The following is a 16,638-nucleotide window of genomic DNA, read 5'->3' as shown; positions in this document are numbered from 1 at the left end:
TGACCCCCGCATGCCCGTCCCCGCAGGCGGGAGAGGGAGACCCCGGACCCCCCCCCCCCCCCCCCCCCCCCCCAGCCAAGGGAGCGCAGGTCCAGGGGAACCAGAGGAAACAGAGCCCCCCCCCCCAGCCAAGGAGCGCAGGTCCAGGGGAACCAGAGGAAACAGAGCCCCCCCCCCAGGATGGCCCCCCCCTCCCCCGCCATGGGCCGGTAGCAAACCATCTTCTCTAACACAAATGCAGTGCCTCTGGAAAGGTGCTCAATGACAATTGTGTGATGGCAACTGTCTCTATGTAACTCAGTAGAGTTTGTTTTTTTTGCAGGTGCATATCCAGGGTCCTCAGGCCTATTGTGTTGGTGTTTTATTTATACCATATGTCACTTTAAAGAGATAGTAGAGATGTTTTAAAGCTTTAAGCCTACCTCTTACATTCCTTAGATAGTTGCATGTCAACTTGTAGTGAACTATAACCTCATGCTCTCCAGGAAACCCATCTGACTGGTTCTCATGACACAGCAACTGTTTCAGCAACCTCAGGCAAGTTATTTATGCACTTTCTGAAAATGGTATCTTATTTGTGTATCTGGGAGCATAGCAATGGAAGAGGGTAGTGTGACCGACACAGTCAGCCCCTGAAGGTGAGGGCAGTGTTACAGACGCTACCCCTCAGGAAGACAAAATGGGTGTTCTGGCTGTTGTACCAGTGTAACACCGCTGGTGTTGTGAAAGGGAGGCGAACACAAATGCTGAGAGGAAAGAGGTATAATGAAGGATCATAAAGGCAGGCTTGGGTGAAATCCTTTAAAGAGTCCAACACAGATAAAAGAACCAATATGTAAAGACAAACACAAAGAACAAACCATTAGATCATTCAAGACTAGGCCTGTGTTGAAAAAATCGATTTTCCGATTCAGAATCGATTCGCGTATGATGATCTGATAATCGATTCGTACGTCCAAAGATCGATTTTTTGTGAACTTCTACACCCGCCTCGTCACTGAATTCACGCAGGCGTGCTCGGTCTAACTAACTGTAAAACAACATGGCGTCGGACAGTGACGGTAACGACGATAGTCAAATCGGCAATCTAAAAACAGGACAGTTTATCCAGTGTCAGTGACTATTTACAGTTAGTCCATGTCACTGACAGTTTACCCAGTGTTTTTACAGTTTTAAAAAGTTAAAAATGTTCTTGTAACGTTGGGCGCAAGGCGATGGACGAGACAGAATCCTTTGCACTTTCCAAATCGTTACGTTACCGAAGCGCAGACAGCGCACATAAAACACGTTTACATAGAACATGTGTGACTCAAACAACGAGCACAGGACGCTGCACGAACGCACATTAAGTAGACAAACCACACAAACCCCACGTGATGACGAGACGAGCCACAGGTGAGGATTATCACAAGACGCACCCGCACCCACGGAGATACACAGACGCAGACGAGTAGACGCAGACAACGTTAACACACGCCCAACAGGGAGGGGTTGGGGACCGTAACGTGAGAGTTCTGTTCTTATAATCTCACTTTAAAGAAAAATACACGTTTACATTTTATACTTTCAGTTTATTAAGTGTGAGCACTTTTAAAATAAAAATGCATTTGGTAGCAACAGCTTTTGGGTGACTTCTTAATTATTTCAATCATAATAATAATGCACTCGTTAGTGTCCCAGTAGGAGTCCACTGTTGCAGATATAGACACCTCAAAGATGTCCTCTGTTTATTGTCCTGGATTACCTTTCTTGAAGGTAGATTTATGATTACCCTTTTCACCAGTCTTCCAGCCATCAATAACTACCAACTACCAGTAACTATTTGCTGATTAATATTGATATAATACTAGTTTTAACATGTTGCATCTGTACATAGTCAGGAAACAGCTCAAATAAATACATTTTTAATAACACTAAACCCCGAATTGGATCGAATCGGATCGAATCGATTAAATCGGATTAAATCGAAATAAATCGATTCTTAATCTTCAGAATCGGAATTGGATCGATTCTTGGAATTTGAATCGATACCCAGCCCTATTCAAGACCATGTTGCCACACAAGGCTGTACACTTAGATCAGCACAGAATATACAGAAGCTACGGTTTAAATACACAATCACACCCAACAAGACAAACCTGGGAATGCTAATGAAGGGGCGGGGCTACAGACAACAAGAAGGGAACGGAAAAACTTGGGGTGCATCTCAATTCAGGGGCTGCAGCCCACAAAGTGCGCGTTTGTAGGCCGGTTACGTCACAGGATTCATTGCTCTATGAACAATAAACAGGCGACATGGCGGAGTCTAGTGTACGGTCTGAAGAATTCGTTTTTAAATGTAGGTATTTTTTAAATATGGAAATTTATACTGCAATGAGATGCTAAATAACATGCCAATTATTAATGATATTGCAGGTAAACCTGTGCTTTGAGTATTTACTAAAGTGTAACGTTTTTAAAAATACATTGAATTTTGTTATGAAGTGATACTTCTCGCCAAACATGTGAATACATGTTCAATAAAAATAAACAATAAAAACAGAAAAAAAATGCGGTTTCTGGCTCCATTTTGTCGAACAGCTCGCTAACACGTATGTAACACGTAATGGGGCAGAGCGTGGTCACGCAAACATACGTCTTGCGAAGACTAGACTGTCTCATTTAACAGCCGTGAGATGCAGCCTACACGGCCTTTGAAGTGTGTGGCCTCCGTGGGCTGCGGTCTATGTAGGCTGCAGCCGCTGAATTGAGATACACCCACTGAGACCAGACCGGACAGACTGGCCACTATATTATATATATAGTGGACCAGTATATATATATAATCTATACATGGCACGTAGTGTAAATGACAGCTTTTATTGTCATATGGACAATATTAATTCCAGCAATAATATGATTACAAAGCCACATAGTGGCATAACAAAATAACTAACAAACTTAACAACTTGACCCTTACAAAATACAGGGGAAAACAACTGGAAAGCTACTGAAACCTACATTGTTCACTCAGTGAGTAAAACCTCTGCAGCTTGTCTTTTTCTCTCTCTCAGCTTTTCAGCACCACCTTTACGTTTCGTAGTTTGTTTTGACCATTGACCTTATATATACGGTCTCTGGTTTAGACCCTGGCTTAGACTGCTCCATCTTTACGGCAATGCGGACTTATTTATTCACGTTTCAGTAGTGTGAACCGTGTCGCGGAGGGATCAAATGATGAGTTAGACCCTCAGCAGTGTCGGTGTGCAACTGGCCTCTCTTTCTTGATTTGTCACTCGTGGGATACAAACAGGGAGATATAATGAATGTGGCTTTAGTATGGACAAGGCGTTTCCAGTTCCTGACTACTTGTATTAATAAGTGACACAGCTGCTGTATGTTTTCGTAGTCCGGTCCAACTCGTTCATGTGTTTACAGGCTCAGTCCGCGGCCGTGCTGAGCAGGTTAGTCTGACTGGAGCGGGGGAGGTAATAACACCGTTAAACAGCAGCGTGACTATGGGCCGGTGCTGCAGTGCGTGGTAGTGGATCCTCCACGGGCCGAGTTAAACCACCGGCGGCCCACTAACCCAGCGGCCCACCTGGGAAATCCCCGGTAGTAATGTATGCCAGTCCGCCTCTGGGCGGAGCCACGAGTGAGGCTGGGCAGTTGGCTCTTGGGTCTGGTGGTCGTGTTTGAACCAGGGTCTTCTAAGAGACAGGCATGGTACAGGGAGACTACAACATACCATCTCCTAGCAACCAAGCCTTTTAAATTTAATTCAAACTAATTTAAATTAAACCAAGACTTTTAATTTGAAGACAGATGGCACCATATTCCCACCCATTTCCTAATCCTGTCCACGGCATCATTGAACTATAAAGCATTATCATAAAACTACTACAAAAACGCTACACGGCTCTGCCAGATTTACAATAAAAAAATCAAAATATGCTTACAAGTAAGAACTATTTGAGTTTGCTCTCCACATGAGACTGGTATCAACCAGTCATGAACTGGTACAGTATAATCATCTCCACCGGACCCCTCTGTTTCCCTGAATATGTGATCACATGCACATGTGTATGGGTAAAAATGTCCAAACAGCATGCTGAACCCATTTATGTCAAGTTTTCATTACAGTCAACAACAATATGACACATTTCTGGTATAATAAAGCATAACTTTATTTTTAAAACTGTTTCACAATTATGGGTTATAATTATTCCTGGCCTCCCATAACAATCAACTGAATGTAGGAAGAAAACTGACCCAGCACACTGAATCACATCACTGTCCTAAAAAGTCAGGCACTTATCATCTGGAAAAGTTCACATGTTAGTAAACAGATGGGTACTCTATAATGCCAAAGTATGTGACCTTTGAATAAAGTACCGTATCACTTCCTGTACAGCCAAACAGAGAGGAACACTATAATTCATGTAATTATGCACTTTCATCATAAAATAATTAGTCATGTAAGTAATGATAGCCATGATATTAATGCAGCCATGTGTACGTAATGTGTACAGAATGTTTTGCTCAAAAGTAGTTCACAGCAGAAGTAGTGAACTGCAAATTAATCGTTTATCCTTACTTGAGAAGTGCTTTGAGAAGGATCAGCATTTAAAAAAAAGTTTTCGGGCAGAGAGTATCCAAACAGTTTAAAGTCCGCCTCGTATGTTTTGTAGAGTTTCCTCTTCAGCTCGTCGGGGATGCTGGTGAACCAGGTGTTTATCCAGCTCTCCTCCGTCCTGTTGCTGGTGCCCGAGGGGAAGCTGACCATGTGGTCGACCTCGAGAACGCGCAGCAAGTGCCGCGCGTCCTCCTGCATGGTCTCCATCTTTCCAACAAAATCATATTTAATTTGGCACGGATGGCACAGATGATAGGTTTGTCTCCAGTGCTCTTGGAAGGCGTGGGCGTTATCGTCTGGGAGATCTAGGAGGTAGTGGATGAAGTCTGGGAATGATGGATGAATGCCGGCTGCGTGAGCTTCCTCTTCGCTGGCCGGAGGAGACATGTGTCCATACTTAACCAGAATGGGGACTGCAAACGTCTTATAAAAGTACTTGTTCGGTTTATTGAATTTCTCGCGATAGGCAGAAATCAGTCTGACGAAAGGATTTCTGACAAATGTAAACTTTTTATATTTCCGAAGCTTCTGTTTCATGTCTCTGTGGGACTTGAGATAAATTAGGCTGTCGCCGTGAACGATTTCTGTGGGAATATCAGAGAGGTTTTTGTAGGGAGTGCCGTTCACCTTGAGACTCTCGCTCAGGACAATCATAACGCGTTTCCACTGCGTGCATGCGACCTTCGGGACGTAGCAATATATGATCCCATGCCTGTCATCCACAACGAGGTTTGACAGTAGATCAGATGGAATGTCGTCAAGCGTCTTTTCTTTTAAAAAACGTATAGTACCGTTATTGTTGCACAGGTCATTAATCAGCTTCTTTCTGGCATACTGTCTGTGTTCCAGATACAGCGGAACCGCTGAATATATAGCTCCCACCTCATCTGAACCCGCAGGTCCACCGGATGTGTTGCTGATACCTCCATAGCCTGAGCACTTTTGACCGTGGGTAGAGGGAAACCTTGCTTGAAGCTGTCCGTTGTACAAACACCCTTCTAGACTGGTACCGTACTGAAACCTGAAGGCAAACCTATCCTTAATGTCCGAATACCACAAAAAAGCAAGCAATGCTGAAAAAGACATCAGAAGGAACAACAAGTAGGAACACCTTGATGTTTTCATCATTTTGTCCCACACAAAAAAACGTTATGAACAACCTCTCTGGGATTTATGTGTTAAAGGTTACACGTAAAACAATCTTTGAATGCAGTCCTCAGGTGTTGGTAATATCCCTTACATTATTACTCAGTATTTGCTGGACTAACTGGTTTTAAACATGAGATGTGGGTCCTCACACAAAGCAAATCCCTGTCACAGCTGCACCGCCACCACATAACTCATGAGAAGAGAAAAACCTCTGGGAATGAACGGGAGATTGTAGTATATATATACATCTGTGACGCTGGGGTGCGAGATAAGGACAAGGCACGGAGTTCCATCTTCGTCATTTATATACAAGTAAGCGCAGACAGCGCACACATAACACTTACACATTTAGTGTTTAACAGACTTAAACAAAGACAAGCACAGGACACTGCACGAACACACATTAAATAGACTGACCACATAAGCCCCGAGTCATGACGAGACGAGCGACAGGTGAGACTGATTAACACACGGACACAACCACACCCACGAAGATACACAGACGCAGACGACTAGACGTAGATAATATAAACACACGCCCAAAGGGGAGGGGTCAGGGGCTGTACCGTGACAGAGCCCCCCACCAAAGGGCACAACCCGTCCCGGGGTGCCAACAGAACTGAATGCCTCTGTGGAGAGTCAGCCACGAACAGCCTAGAACACCCTCCCTGCGCACACATAACACTTACACATTTAGTGTTTAACAGACTCAAACAAAGACAAACACGGGACACTGCGCGGACACACATTAAATAGACAGACCACATAAGCCTCGAGTGATGACGAGTCGAGCCACAGGTGAGACTGACGAACACGCTCGGACACAACCACACCCACCAGTGGCATGCACAGACATTTTGGGGGGCAACTGATATATTCATATTCAAATTCATATCCAATATTAACTATATACAGTCATGTCCTTCAGTTAACTTCTGTTTACCCTCCACTGTCTGCAGGCCTTGATGCATATATTTTGCAATTTAAGTCAATATAGGCCTACAATTAAGTAGGAAAAAAAGTAGGAGAAGGAGTTATAGGCTACTGAGTGTTGTCATTACATGAATGCAGATGGGCATTTTTCACAGGTAATTTCACAAATGAATGTGTTAATTTATGTTGCCTAACAAAACCTATACAGAAGACGTTCAGCTTAACACATAGATTCGCAGACGACTAGACGTAGACGACATAAACACACGCCCAAAGGGGAGGGGTCAGGGGATGTACCGTGACAATATCTGAATCACAACATCTGAATATGAATAACAACATCACAACAACACAATATTTGTCTGTGGATGTCATTAAAAACATCATTAAAATGAACAACTTCCCTGGCCACCTCCTTCAATGGTAGGATGACCCAATTTTTTTTTTCTGATAGAAATTTAAGCAAAGCAGGAACATGAACCATGAGCGTGGGCCGTGGGCAAAGACGGAACAGGTCCTGGATCTGAAGTGAGCGCTGTTTGTTGCTAAAGCGAAAGCTATGGAGAGATGTTGCTCTTCAGCCGTATGCCACCCTACTCTCCAATTTATTTGAACTGGCTTTTGGTTAGTGTAGGTACCGTAAACGTAGCCTATTTTAATTATAGGTCTCTTTGGTGTTCCCAGTGCATGTCTGTGTACAAAATGTTCCACTCAGAGTAGTTTGTCTTTGACTCACGAAAGCTCGTGATAACTCAGCTCCAACCATTTGAATCTTAAGACTTCATGCTAATATTACGTAAAATTATGTAGACTGGAACAGATTTCACAATAAATGAAAAACAACTGATGCGAGAACAAAAGAGACCTATACATAGAGGAAGCCCCAGAACATTACCCAGAGTGGTGTAGAACACTTTTTCTCCACAAGGGGGTGCCACTGCCTAATTTTCTACAAAACTTTTACTAGTTCAATCTTATACTCACTGAGCGACTTTTTCCGAGACATTTTACATTGTTTGCTAGTAGCAAAAGACAGCCGACAAGAAGCAGCTACTTAACATTAGGTGCTAAAATATTTACTGAGTAAATGTGAACACGAAATATCATAAAATAGTTACATAGTATTTGATCTCAAAGTTAGTGGGAAGTGGAGCCATGAGCGGAGGAATGTCATCAACTCTTGTGTGCTGTGTTCGCTGCTTGAGAAATGTTATTATCACAGCGGAGAGATTATGTAATTCCTCCCGTCCTACTCTGCGCTAACCCCGCTCTAGACGGCAGAGTTAAAATAATCACGACACTAATATATAGAAACTAGTACTGTTAGAACTTGACTTAAACATCCCTAGCACTGAAGAAGGCACAAAAACAATTAGATAAACTAAATGAAATCAGGACCCTGCCACGGGTCATGACCATAAGTTGAGTATTCTTCCGCATCTCTATAAAAACGTTATTGCTGCATCAGAGCTTTTAGTGTGTTGCTTCAATAAAATGAGATCAATTCGGCGCAGTGTGCGAAGACTCCGTGATACCGGCCTTGCGTTTGTAATTGTTCAATTCCAGTTTGATTTATGCTTGTGCGATCTGGTGTCTTAATATCAAAATGTAATGGAGATTGTGGTTATGATGTGTGGTTGCTGAACATGTTTTTTGCAGAAGTGTGTCCACTGGCTTCCCCGGTGATGGACTAAAAACAGAACCTCACCTGGGTGGACATCAAATGAACCTGTTAGGCCTTTTGTCTTCTTAACCACATGAAAGTCTAAAAAATGCACTTGCAATAGCCAAAAGGCATTTTGAACTATGCATTAAATGAGACATCGTTGTTCTGTGAATTTAAACAAATGGATCTATGCTTTCATATTATTTGAAACACTGAAGAGTGGCATGGTGGTATGAGTGTATCACACTGAGGAGTGATATAGTGGTATGAGTGTATCACACTGAAGAGTGGTATGGTGGCACTGGCATGAGTGTAACACACTGAGGAGTGATATAGTGGTATGAGTGTATCACACTGAAGAGTGATATAGTGGTAGGAGTGTATCACACTGAAAAGTGATATTGTGGTAGGAGTGTATCACACTGAAGAGTGATATAGTGGTAGGAGTGTATCACACTGAAGAGTGATATGAGTGTATCAGGCTCAGCAGTATTGCTGGAGGTTTTACTCATCAGTATCATTGTTGAGTAAGTGTTCGGTCACCCTAGAATATCCCATGAACAGCAGCAGTGCAGAAAGCACTCAAACCAAACACTGAGAACGACACAGAAGACAGTTGTAAATCTGTGATTATAATTCTCACTGGCCTATGCTGTCTCTGTGCAGACACTATGCTGTCTCTATACTGACACTTCTGTCTCTGTGCTGCCTCTATATTGACATTGTGCTGTGTCTGTGCTGCCTCGCTGTCTCTGTGCTGCCTCTATGTTGACACTGTGTTGTGTCTGTGCTGCTTCTATGTTGACACTGTGCTGTGTCTGTGCTGCCTCTATGTTGACACTGTGCTGTCTCTGTGCTGCCTCTATGTTGACACTGTGCTGTCTCTGTGCTGCCTCTATGTTGACACTGTGCTGTATCTGAGCTGCCTCTATGTTGACACTGTGCTGTCTCTGTGCTGCCTCTATGTTGACACTGTGCTGTCTCTATGTTGACACTGTGCTGTCCCTGTGCTGCCTCTATGTTGACACTGTGCTGTCTCTGTGCTGCCTCTATGTTGACACTGTGCTGTCTCTGTGCTGCCTCTATGTTGACACTGTGCTGTATCTGAGCTGCCTCTATGTTGACACTGTGCTGTCTCTGTGCTGCCTCTATGTTGACACTGTGCTGTCTCTATGTTGACACTGTGCTGTCCCTGTGCTGCCTCTATGTTGACACTGTGCTGTCTCTGTGCTGCCTCTATGTTGACACTGTGCTGTCTCTGTGCTGCCTCTATGTTGACACTGTGCTGTCTCTGTGCTGCCTCTATGTTGACACTGTGCTGTCCCTGTGCTGCCTCTATGTTGACACTGTGCTGTCTCTGTGCTGCCTCTATGTTGACACTGTGCTGTATCTGAGCTGCCTCTATGTTGACACTGTGCTGTCCCTGTGCTGCCTCTATGTTGACACTGTGCTGTCCCTGTGCTGCCTCTATGTTGACACTGTGCTGTCTCTGTGCTGCCTCTATTCCGTCTCTGTGTTGTGTTATTTTAGCCCATTGTGGTTCATGCTTATCTTTGCCCTCCCACAACACTTGTTCTGCATGTTTGGCTTGGTGACAGATCCTTTCACTTGCAGTCTGTGGGCGCATGAGAAAAGAAACACAGTATCTCTCTCTCTCTCTCTCTCTCTCTCTCTCTCACACACACACACACACACACACACACACACACACACACACACACACACACAGTTGTAAATCTGTGATTATAATTCTCACTGGCCTATGCTGTCTCTGTGCAGACACTATGCTGTCTCTATACTGACACTTCTGTCTCTGTGCTGCCTCTATATTGACATTGTGCTGTGTCTGTGCTGCCTCGCTGTCTCTGTGCTGCCTCTATGTTGACACTGTGCTGTCTCTGTGCTGCCTCTATGTTGACACTGTGCTGTCTCTGTGCTGCCTCTATGTTGACACTGTGCTGTCCCTGTGCTGCCTCTATGTTGACACTGTGCTGTCTCTGTGCTGCCTCTATGTTGACACTGTGCTGTCTCTGTGCTGCCTCTATGTTGACACTGTGCTGTATCTGAGCTGCCTCTATGTTGACACTGTGCTGTCTCTGTGCTGCCTCTATGTTGACACTGTGCTGTCTCTATGTTGACACTGTGCTGTCCCTGTGCTGCCTCTATGTTGACACTGTGCTGTCTCTGTGCTGCCTCTGTGTTGACACTGTCCTGTCTCTGTGCTGCCTCTATGTTGACACTGTGCTGTCTCTGTGCTGCCTCTATGTTGACACTGTGCTGTCCCTGTGCTGCCTCTATGTTGACACTGTGCTGTCTCTGTGCTGCCTCTATGTTGACACTGTGCTGTATCTGAGCTGCCTCTATGTTGACACTGTGCTGTCCCTGTGCTGCCTCAATGTTGACACTGTGCTGTCCCTGTGCTGCCTCTATGTTGACACTGTGCTGTCTCTGTGCTGCCTCTATTCCGTCTCTGTGTTGTGTTATTTTAGCCCATTGTGGTTCATGCTTATCTTTGCCCTCCCACAACACTTGTTCTGCATGTTTGGCTTGGTGACAGATCCTTTCACTTGCAGTCTGTGGGCGCATGAGAAAAGAAACACAGTATCTCTCTCTCTCTCTCTCACACACACACACACACACACACACACACACACACACACACACACACACACACACACACACATCACCTCATTAGTGACTACTGGCCATTGAGTTTGATTTCCAAGGCAATGTGGAAATAATGTCAGAGTTCAGCATCAGTGAAAGCACTCGGAGGTTTATAAAACTGACGTCTACAAACAGGCTTAGCATCTAGCACAAACACCTCCAGTTAAAACATTACCCACAATGTTTAGAAAGAACTCGTGAGCTAGCTATACACCACTCCATACATATAACTATACAGTACTCACCAGAGATGTGTAGGGCATCTAACAACAACTTATAACTTACATTTATACTCAAATTCATGCAACACAAATCTGGATTGATTTGAACATTTTGGCAGTTTGTGATGAAATATGATGTTATAAGCAGGTTTAAAACCTGCGTCTCGAACACAAATCCTGAGGTTATAGCGTTCATTTACATGTATGTGGTGGAATAGCATGGACGGTCATTTTGACTTGTTTTGAGAGTTGAAAATCGTTCGCTATAGCTTTGTGTTACTATCTAGTGGTAGAGCCAGTTGACCCAAGTATAATTAGAAAATAAAAAAAATCTATAGTCACAAATTTCAAATGAACAAAGGTTTATTGGGAGGTTTTAACCATTCCTTTTGGGTTTCCATTGTAAGTGTTTTCAGTCAGCAGGTGTTCCCTTTTAACAGAAGGAAACCTGTCATTTGTTCCAGACATGGCTAATGGATAGTGGAGTGAGACGTGCTGGATTGTTTCTTTTACAATCTTATTTGATGTACAACTCATGGTTACTCAACAGAAAAAGGCAACACCTGTTTACACCAGACATTCTTGGCTCGGATTTACCTTCTGTGAATGCGCAGCATTGATTTATGGGTCCTGACAACTTTCTGCATCATTTGCAAGCTTGTTTCTGCTTCAACAAATAATGACTCGTGCATTGTGTAATATATATAAATATGCATCCAATTGCAGGTTCCCTGGGGTCCTTCTGCAGTTTTTAAAGTGCCCTCTTAGTTTTTAAAGCCTGATTAAATCAAGACACATTCTTAGTATCATCATAGTGTTAACTCTGCCTACATCCACACCCTAGTGCAGATGTGTATTCTAGGCAGAACATGAGCTGATATGATTCATTCACAAATTCCTTAAGTCCTCGTCTATCACCAGGATGACTGGCTGAGTGTCTTTAACGACTGTGATCAGCAGGGCGTCAGCAAGGTGCCTCGTATATAAAACACGTGTTTTGGTGTTCGGAGGTTCCATGTTGTAGACAAGCGGGTAATATCTTCTGTTCTTGGATGAACCTCCATGACCTCCACCCTCGTGTAGGCCAGCCCAGATGGAGCGGACAGCTAGCAGCCGGTGCACACTTGTTCTGCTAGTTGGCTATGCCGAGCTGCTGGTTTCTTTAGCCAGTAGGCGAGGAACATCTCAGGTGCTCCCCAGCTCCTCATGATTGTCATTTGACATGTGCTGTTGTACCTCTGACTGCTTCCTGCTCGGTGGATTCACGGATGGATCCGTTGGTTTCTTTTCTTCACGTCGTTTGGTGAAGGCTAACATGCGTTCCACGCGGGACTCCTGCGCGGTCGGTTAAAGCTGGGCGTACACTGTGCGATTTTTGGCCCATTTTCAGCGGATTTTTCACTCGTGCGACTATTTTTGCGATCGGGCCGAGTTTCGGCTCAATCGCGTGTCGTGCATCGTATAGTTTACACAGGTAAACGAGGAGCGATTCACACCTCACGACCAACTCCCGATCAGAAATCGCAGCGTCGCAAGAATATCAAACATGTTTGAAATTCAAATCGCTCCTCGTGAGATCGCATGAGAGCGTCGGGTCGTATAGTGTGAGTATATGAATCGTGAGCTGTGAACTTTTAAACCCTGCGATTTAGTCGTACAGTTTGAGCTGGAGCTGAGTACACGATTTAAAATATCGTACAGTGTACGCCCAGCTGCATAGCAGACTGTTCAGTAACGCCTCTGAGCACGTGTGCCTGACAGTGATCACTCACATTTCACAGAGCATATTAAAAAACGTGTGTTCATATGTTTTTATTAACTCCACAAGGGGGCGACAGGGGGTGCCCATGCCACCACAGTTTTTTTTTCTTTAGCTACAACTCAAGGTAATGAGTCACTGTGAGGAGACACATCTCACCAGAGCTTCTACACTGCTGCGCTTCATTAGCGAGGATGTGTCACCATCTACAGGGTCACTCCATCCTGTCAGCTTATTATAACAACTAATGAGCAAGTGTGTGTGTGAGAGAGAGAGAGAGAGCTAACATGCACGTATTTTTATATTTTGGAGCACATTTGTGTTTAGAACTTTACACATTTTCAAGCTCACGTAGAATCTGATTTACACTGTTACACCGAGAGAAACTGCACTTTAAATGAATGTGTGATGTTTCTTATATTATACAGTAGTCAAACAGTGTGTGTCTTCCCCAGGCTCCATCACATCTCTCCCCCAGGCACATTGTGTCCTATTTTTACCTGCAGTCTGCCGCTCTAACGTGTCTGGGGAAAAAGAGGAAATGTGGAAGAATTTTCATGTCACAAAGATTCTCAGTTTCTATGACTACTGTCGCCAGGCAACGATCAGTCTATATACAGTTCACCGTCTCCTTTGATTAAAGAACACAAACCAGGGCAGCTATTCTCCCAGCCCTCTGTTTCCCACTGGGGTCTCTGCCGAGCTCGCCTGACCCCAGTTACACATGGTGGGCGGCCTCCCCCTCGCTCAGATCACAACAGCCTACACTGTACAAAACACAGATGAGGGTTGAGTGTTTGGACACGTTCGTGCTGGACACCGTGAAGCACTGTAGGTGTGAATTCCTGTAGTGTTTTCTTATAACGCGTACTGGTCATCACAAGGACAACCCCCGTGCGCATGAAAGGGTCTATATTTAACACCATTAGCCTCGTGGTACTGGAGGAACGCGGTCAGTTTCATGAAAAGTACGTCCAATACGAAGTGTGTGAGAAACACAGTCGGATGGGACAGTGGCTAATGTGCTGGGAAGAAATGCTTCTAGCTAACCACCTGTCTGCAGTACTAACCTGGCTGAGGTTTGCCTACACGCACATGAACATGGGTTCCTCTCGATCTCAGAGCTATTCTAGAACTGGCAAGCCGGATACATGTGGGAGAAAAAGCCAGGGGCTCCAGTCTGCCACCGAAACGCCTCAAAGGCCGTTCCATCATCGGACGACGCGATAAAGGGGCCCGGACTCCTCGCCCGGGCTGGTGTGTCATCAGTGGCGGTGACTGAACTCTTTGGAGAATAGCTTTCAACCGTTGCTTAGTCCAAGTTTGCCAAACGGAGCCCCTGAAGACGTCATGGCATCAGATGGTGAGTTTGGAAGGTTCTGAGTGTTGGGGAGTCTGTTTGTCTTTTGGAGACTGTGCACTTTCCAAAGCAACAGAAGCCGTCTGTCGAGGTGAGTTCAGCCCAGTACACACACAACTCAGCGCCGTACCACAATAAAACAGAATGAGTCAACCTGAGTCAGTCTAAAGTCTTCTCTATATTCATATATGCTAATGTACATTAGAATAAGTACCAGTTGAATACTGATAGAAATGTAAATTAGACTAATGCAGACTAATCACCTGTGATTGACAGCAGCAAGCCTTGAGCTGCAGGTCTGAGGGGCGGGAGCAGCATCAAAACATGTATTCGGACTGGACGCTGATGCGGCAGGATATGATGCGGGTGTAATCTCTGTGCGACCATTAATCCGGTTTTGGATTACCACACAGATTAAAGATTACCGAGCCCTGTAAATGGTTAGAAATTACATGCAAGGTGAAAGTGAGCCATTGTAACAGAATTAAAAAGAAAAGAAACCGGTACCTTGAGATTTCCAAGAACGTTTAATTAATCTGTTGCTAAGGAAGGTTGGAGCTGTTGGGGCTGAAATAACAAGGCCATGTAAAAGTTCACACATACAACTTCAGTGGCACAGTCAATAAAGCAATGTGAGCACTGTGAGAAAGTCTCAATTAAATGGCTTTAGAAATGCTATTTCCCTCGAACACTGGATTTACTCTAACTTAATGTACTTTTGCAATTTGTAGTAATTAGTTCATGGTGCACACACAGAGTCGGACAGCACAACATGCTCAAAGCAACCGGTGTTCTCCATCCACTGCTCTGAACTCCCTTTCCAGCAGTGCATGGAAAATGCAGTAGTTAAACTGATCAAACCACTAGAGTTTCTCATGCACTCGGCCTGATCCTCAGATGTGACAGTACAAGACAGAATTAGTGAGAGCACACTGCATGTACAGGTATACAGAAAGATGATCACTCGCTATAGCTCTACAATGCTATGACAAACGTTCTAGACGTGAAACCATTGTTGTGTTTTTGTCGGGATTTTTAATGGTTTTCTGTACGCTCTTTTTTGCTTCTAGACTATTTCGAGAGCTCCCCTGCAATGTTCTGAGTGTCTTCCTTCTTCAAGTTCTTGTCTATTTGCCTGTCAGTTTTCCACTGGTGGAAATTCTGCCGTCAAACTGACATAATAAACCACTAGCCCTCCTCCTCCACCGTCACCCCCCCACCCCCCTCCCCCCCGGCTGCCTGAATCTGTGTGTCTTTGCTTCTTTCTTTCTCTCTCTCTCCGCCTTCCGCTCAAAGGGCTCCGAGGTCGTGGCAGGAGCGAGATTTCTGCCTGAAGAACTTGCCCTCCTTCTCGCGGGGGGTAGCGCGGGAGCAGATTGCCCAGGAAGCGCTTGGCCCGCGTGCTGAGGCTCTCGCGGCGGGTCCCGGCGGCCCCGTCTCCGCCGCCGGCCCCCAGGGGCCCCAGGGGCTCGCCCCGAGCTGCTCGCACGGCCAACTCCAGGAGCTCGGAGGTGCCGTGGTCCAGAGACGCAGACAATTCCAGATAGGGAGACTCATAGAGTGCAGCACAGGAACGTGCCTCTGAGAGAGAGACAGGGAGAGAGAGACAGGGGGTGGGGGACAGGGAGGGAGAGAGAGAGAGAGGGAGAGGGATGGAGAGACAGGGGGTGGGGGACAGTGAGGGACAGAGAGGGAGAGAGAGAGAGAGACAAGGAGAGATGGGGGTGGGGGGCAGGGAGAGAGAGAGAGAGAGAGAGAGAGAGAGAGAGAGAGAGAGAGAGAGAGGGATGGAGAGAGAGAGAGAGAGAGAGAGAGAGAGGGATGGAGAGAGGGAGAGAGATGGAGAGACAGGGGGTGGGGGGACAGTGAGGGACAGAGAGATGGAGAGACAAGGAGAGACAGGGGGGTGGGGGGGCAGGGAGGGAGAAAGAGGTACAGAGAGAGGGAGAGAGATGGAGGAGAGGGAGAGACAAGGAGAGACAGGGGGTGGGGGACAGGGAGGGAGAGAGATGGACAGAGAGAGAGACAGAGAGACGAAGAATGAGGGGGGAGAGGGAGAGAAAGAGGGACAGAGAGACACAGAGAGAAGGATGGAAAGTAGATTAAATATATAGCTGCCTCTGTAGGTATTCAGATTATTTCAGTCAAAATTCAACATTCTGTCATTTTTGCCGTTTAAATATCCACCAGAACTCATTTAACTCTGTTGATCTACAGTCCATTTTGTTTGTTACACAGATGTTTATACAAAAACCTGCAGTGTGAAAA

At 45.2% G+C, this 16,638-nt stretch overlaps 1 protein-coding gene and 1 pseudogene across 2 annotated transcripts; both read right to left on the bottom strand.

Moving 5' to 3' along the window:
- Window positions 1-4,218: 4,218 nt before the first annotated feature.
- On the bottom strand, window positions 4,219-5,923 carry LOC143522412 (carbohydrate sulfotransferase 12-like). Its single transcript, XM_077016141.1, has one exon. It carries the CDS (start codon window positions 5,741-5,743, stop codon window positions 4,559-4,561), a length of 1,185 nt encoding a protein of 394 aa, XP_076872256.1. The 5' UTR covers window positions 5,744-5,923; the 3' UTR covers window positions 4,219-4,558.
- Window positions 5,924-13,157: 7,234 nt separating this feature from the next.
- On the bottom strand, window positions 13,158-15,961 carry LOC143522411 (GTP-binding protein REM 2 pseudogene; annotated as a pseudogene). Its single transcript, XR_013132986.1, has 2 exons — window positions 14,634-15,961; window positions 13,158-14,487 (listed from the first exon to the last, which is right to left on the bottom strand). The product of XR_013132986.1 is annotated as a GTP-binding protein REM 2 pseudogene (transcript).
- Window positions 15,962-16,638: the final 677 nt, after the last annotated feature.

This window comes from Brachyhypopomus gauderio, chromosome 9 (genome assembly GCF_052324685.1).
Source record: "Brachyhypopomus gauderio isolate BG-103 chromosome 9, BGAUD_0.2, whole genome shotgun sequence".
Classification (NCBI taxonomy): Eukaryota; Metazoa; Chordata; class Actinopteri; order Gymnotiformes; family Hypopomidae; genus Brachyhypopomus; species Brachyhypopomus gauderio.
The sequence above is the reverse complement of the archived record's forward strand: the minus strand, read 5'-3'. Positions and strand labels throughout refer to the sequence as shown.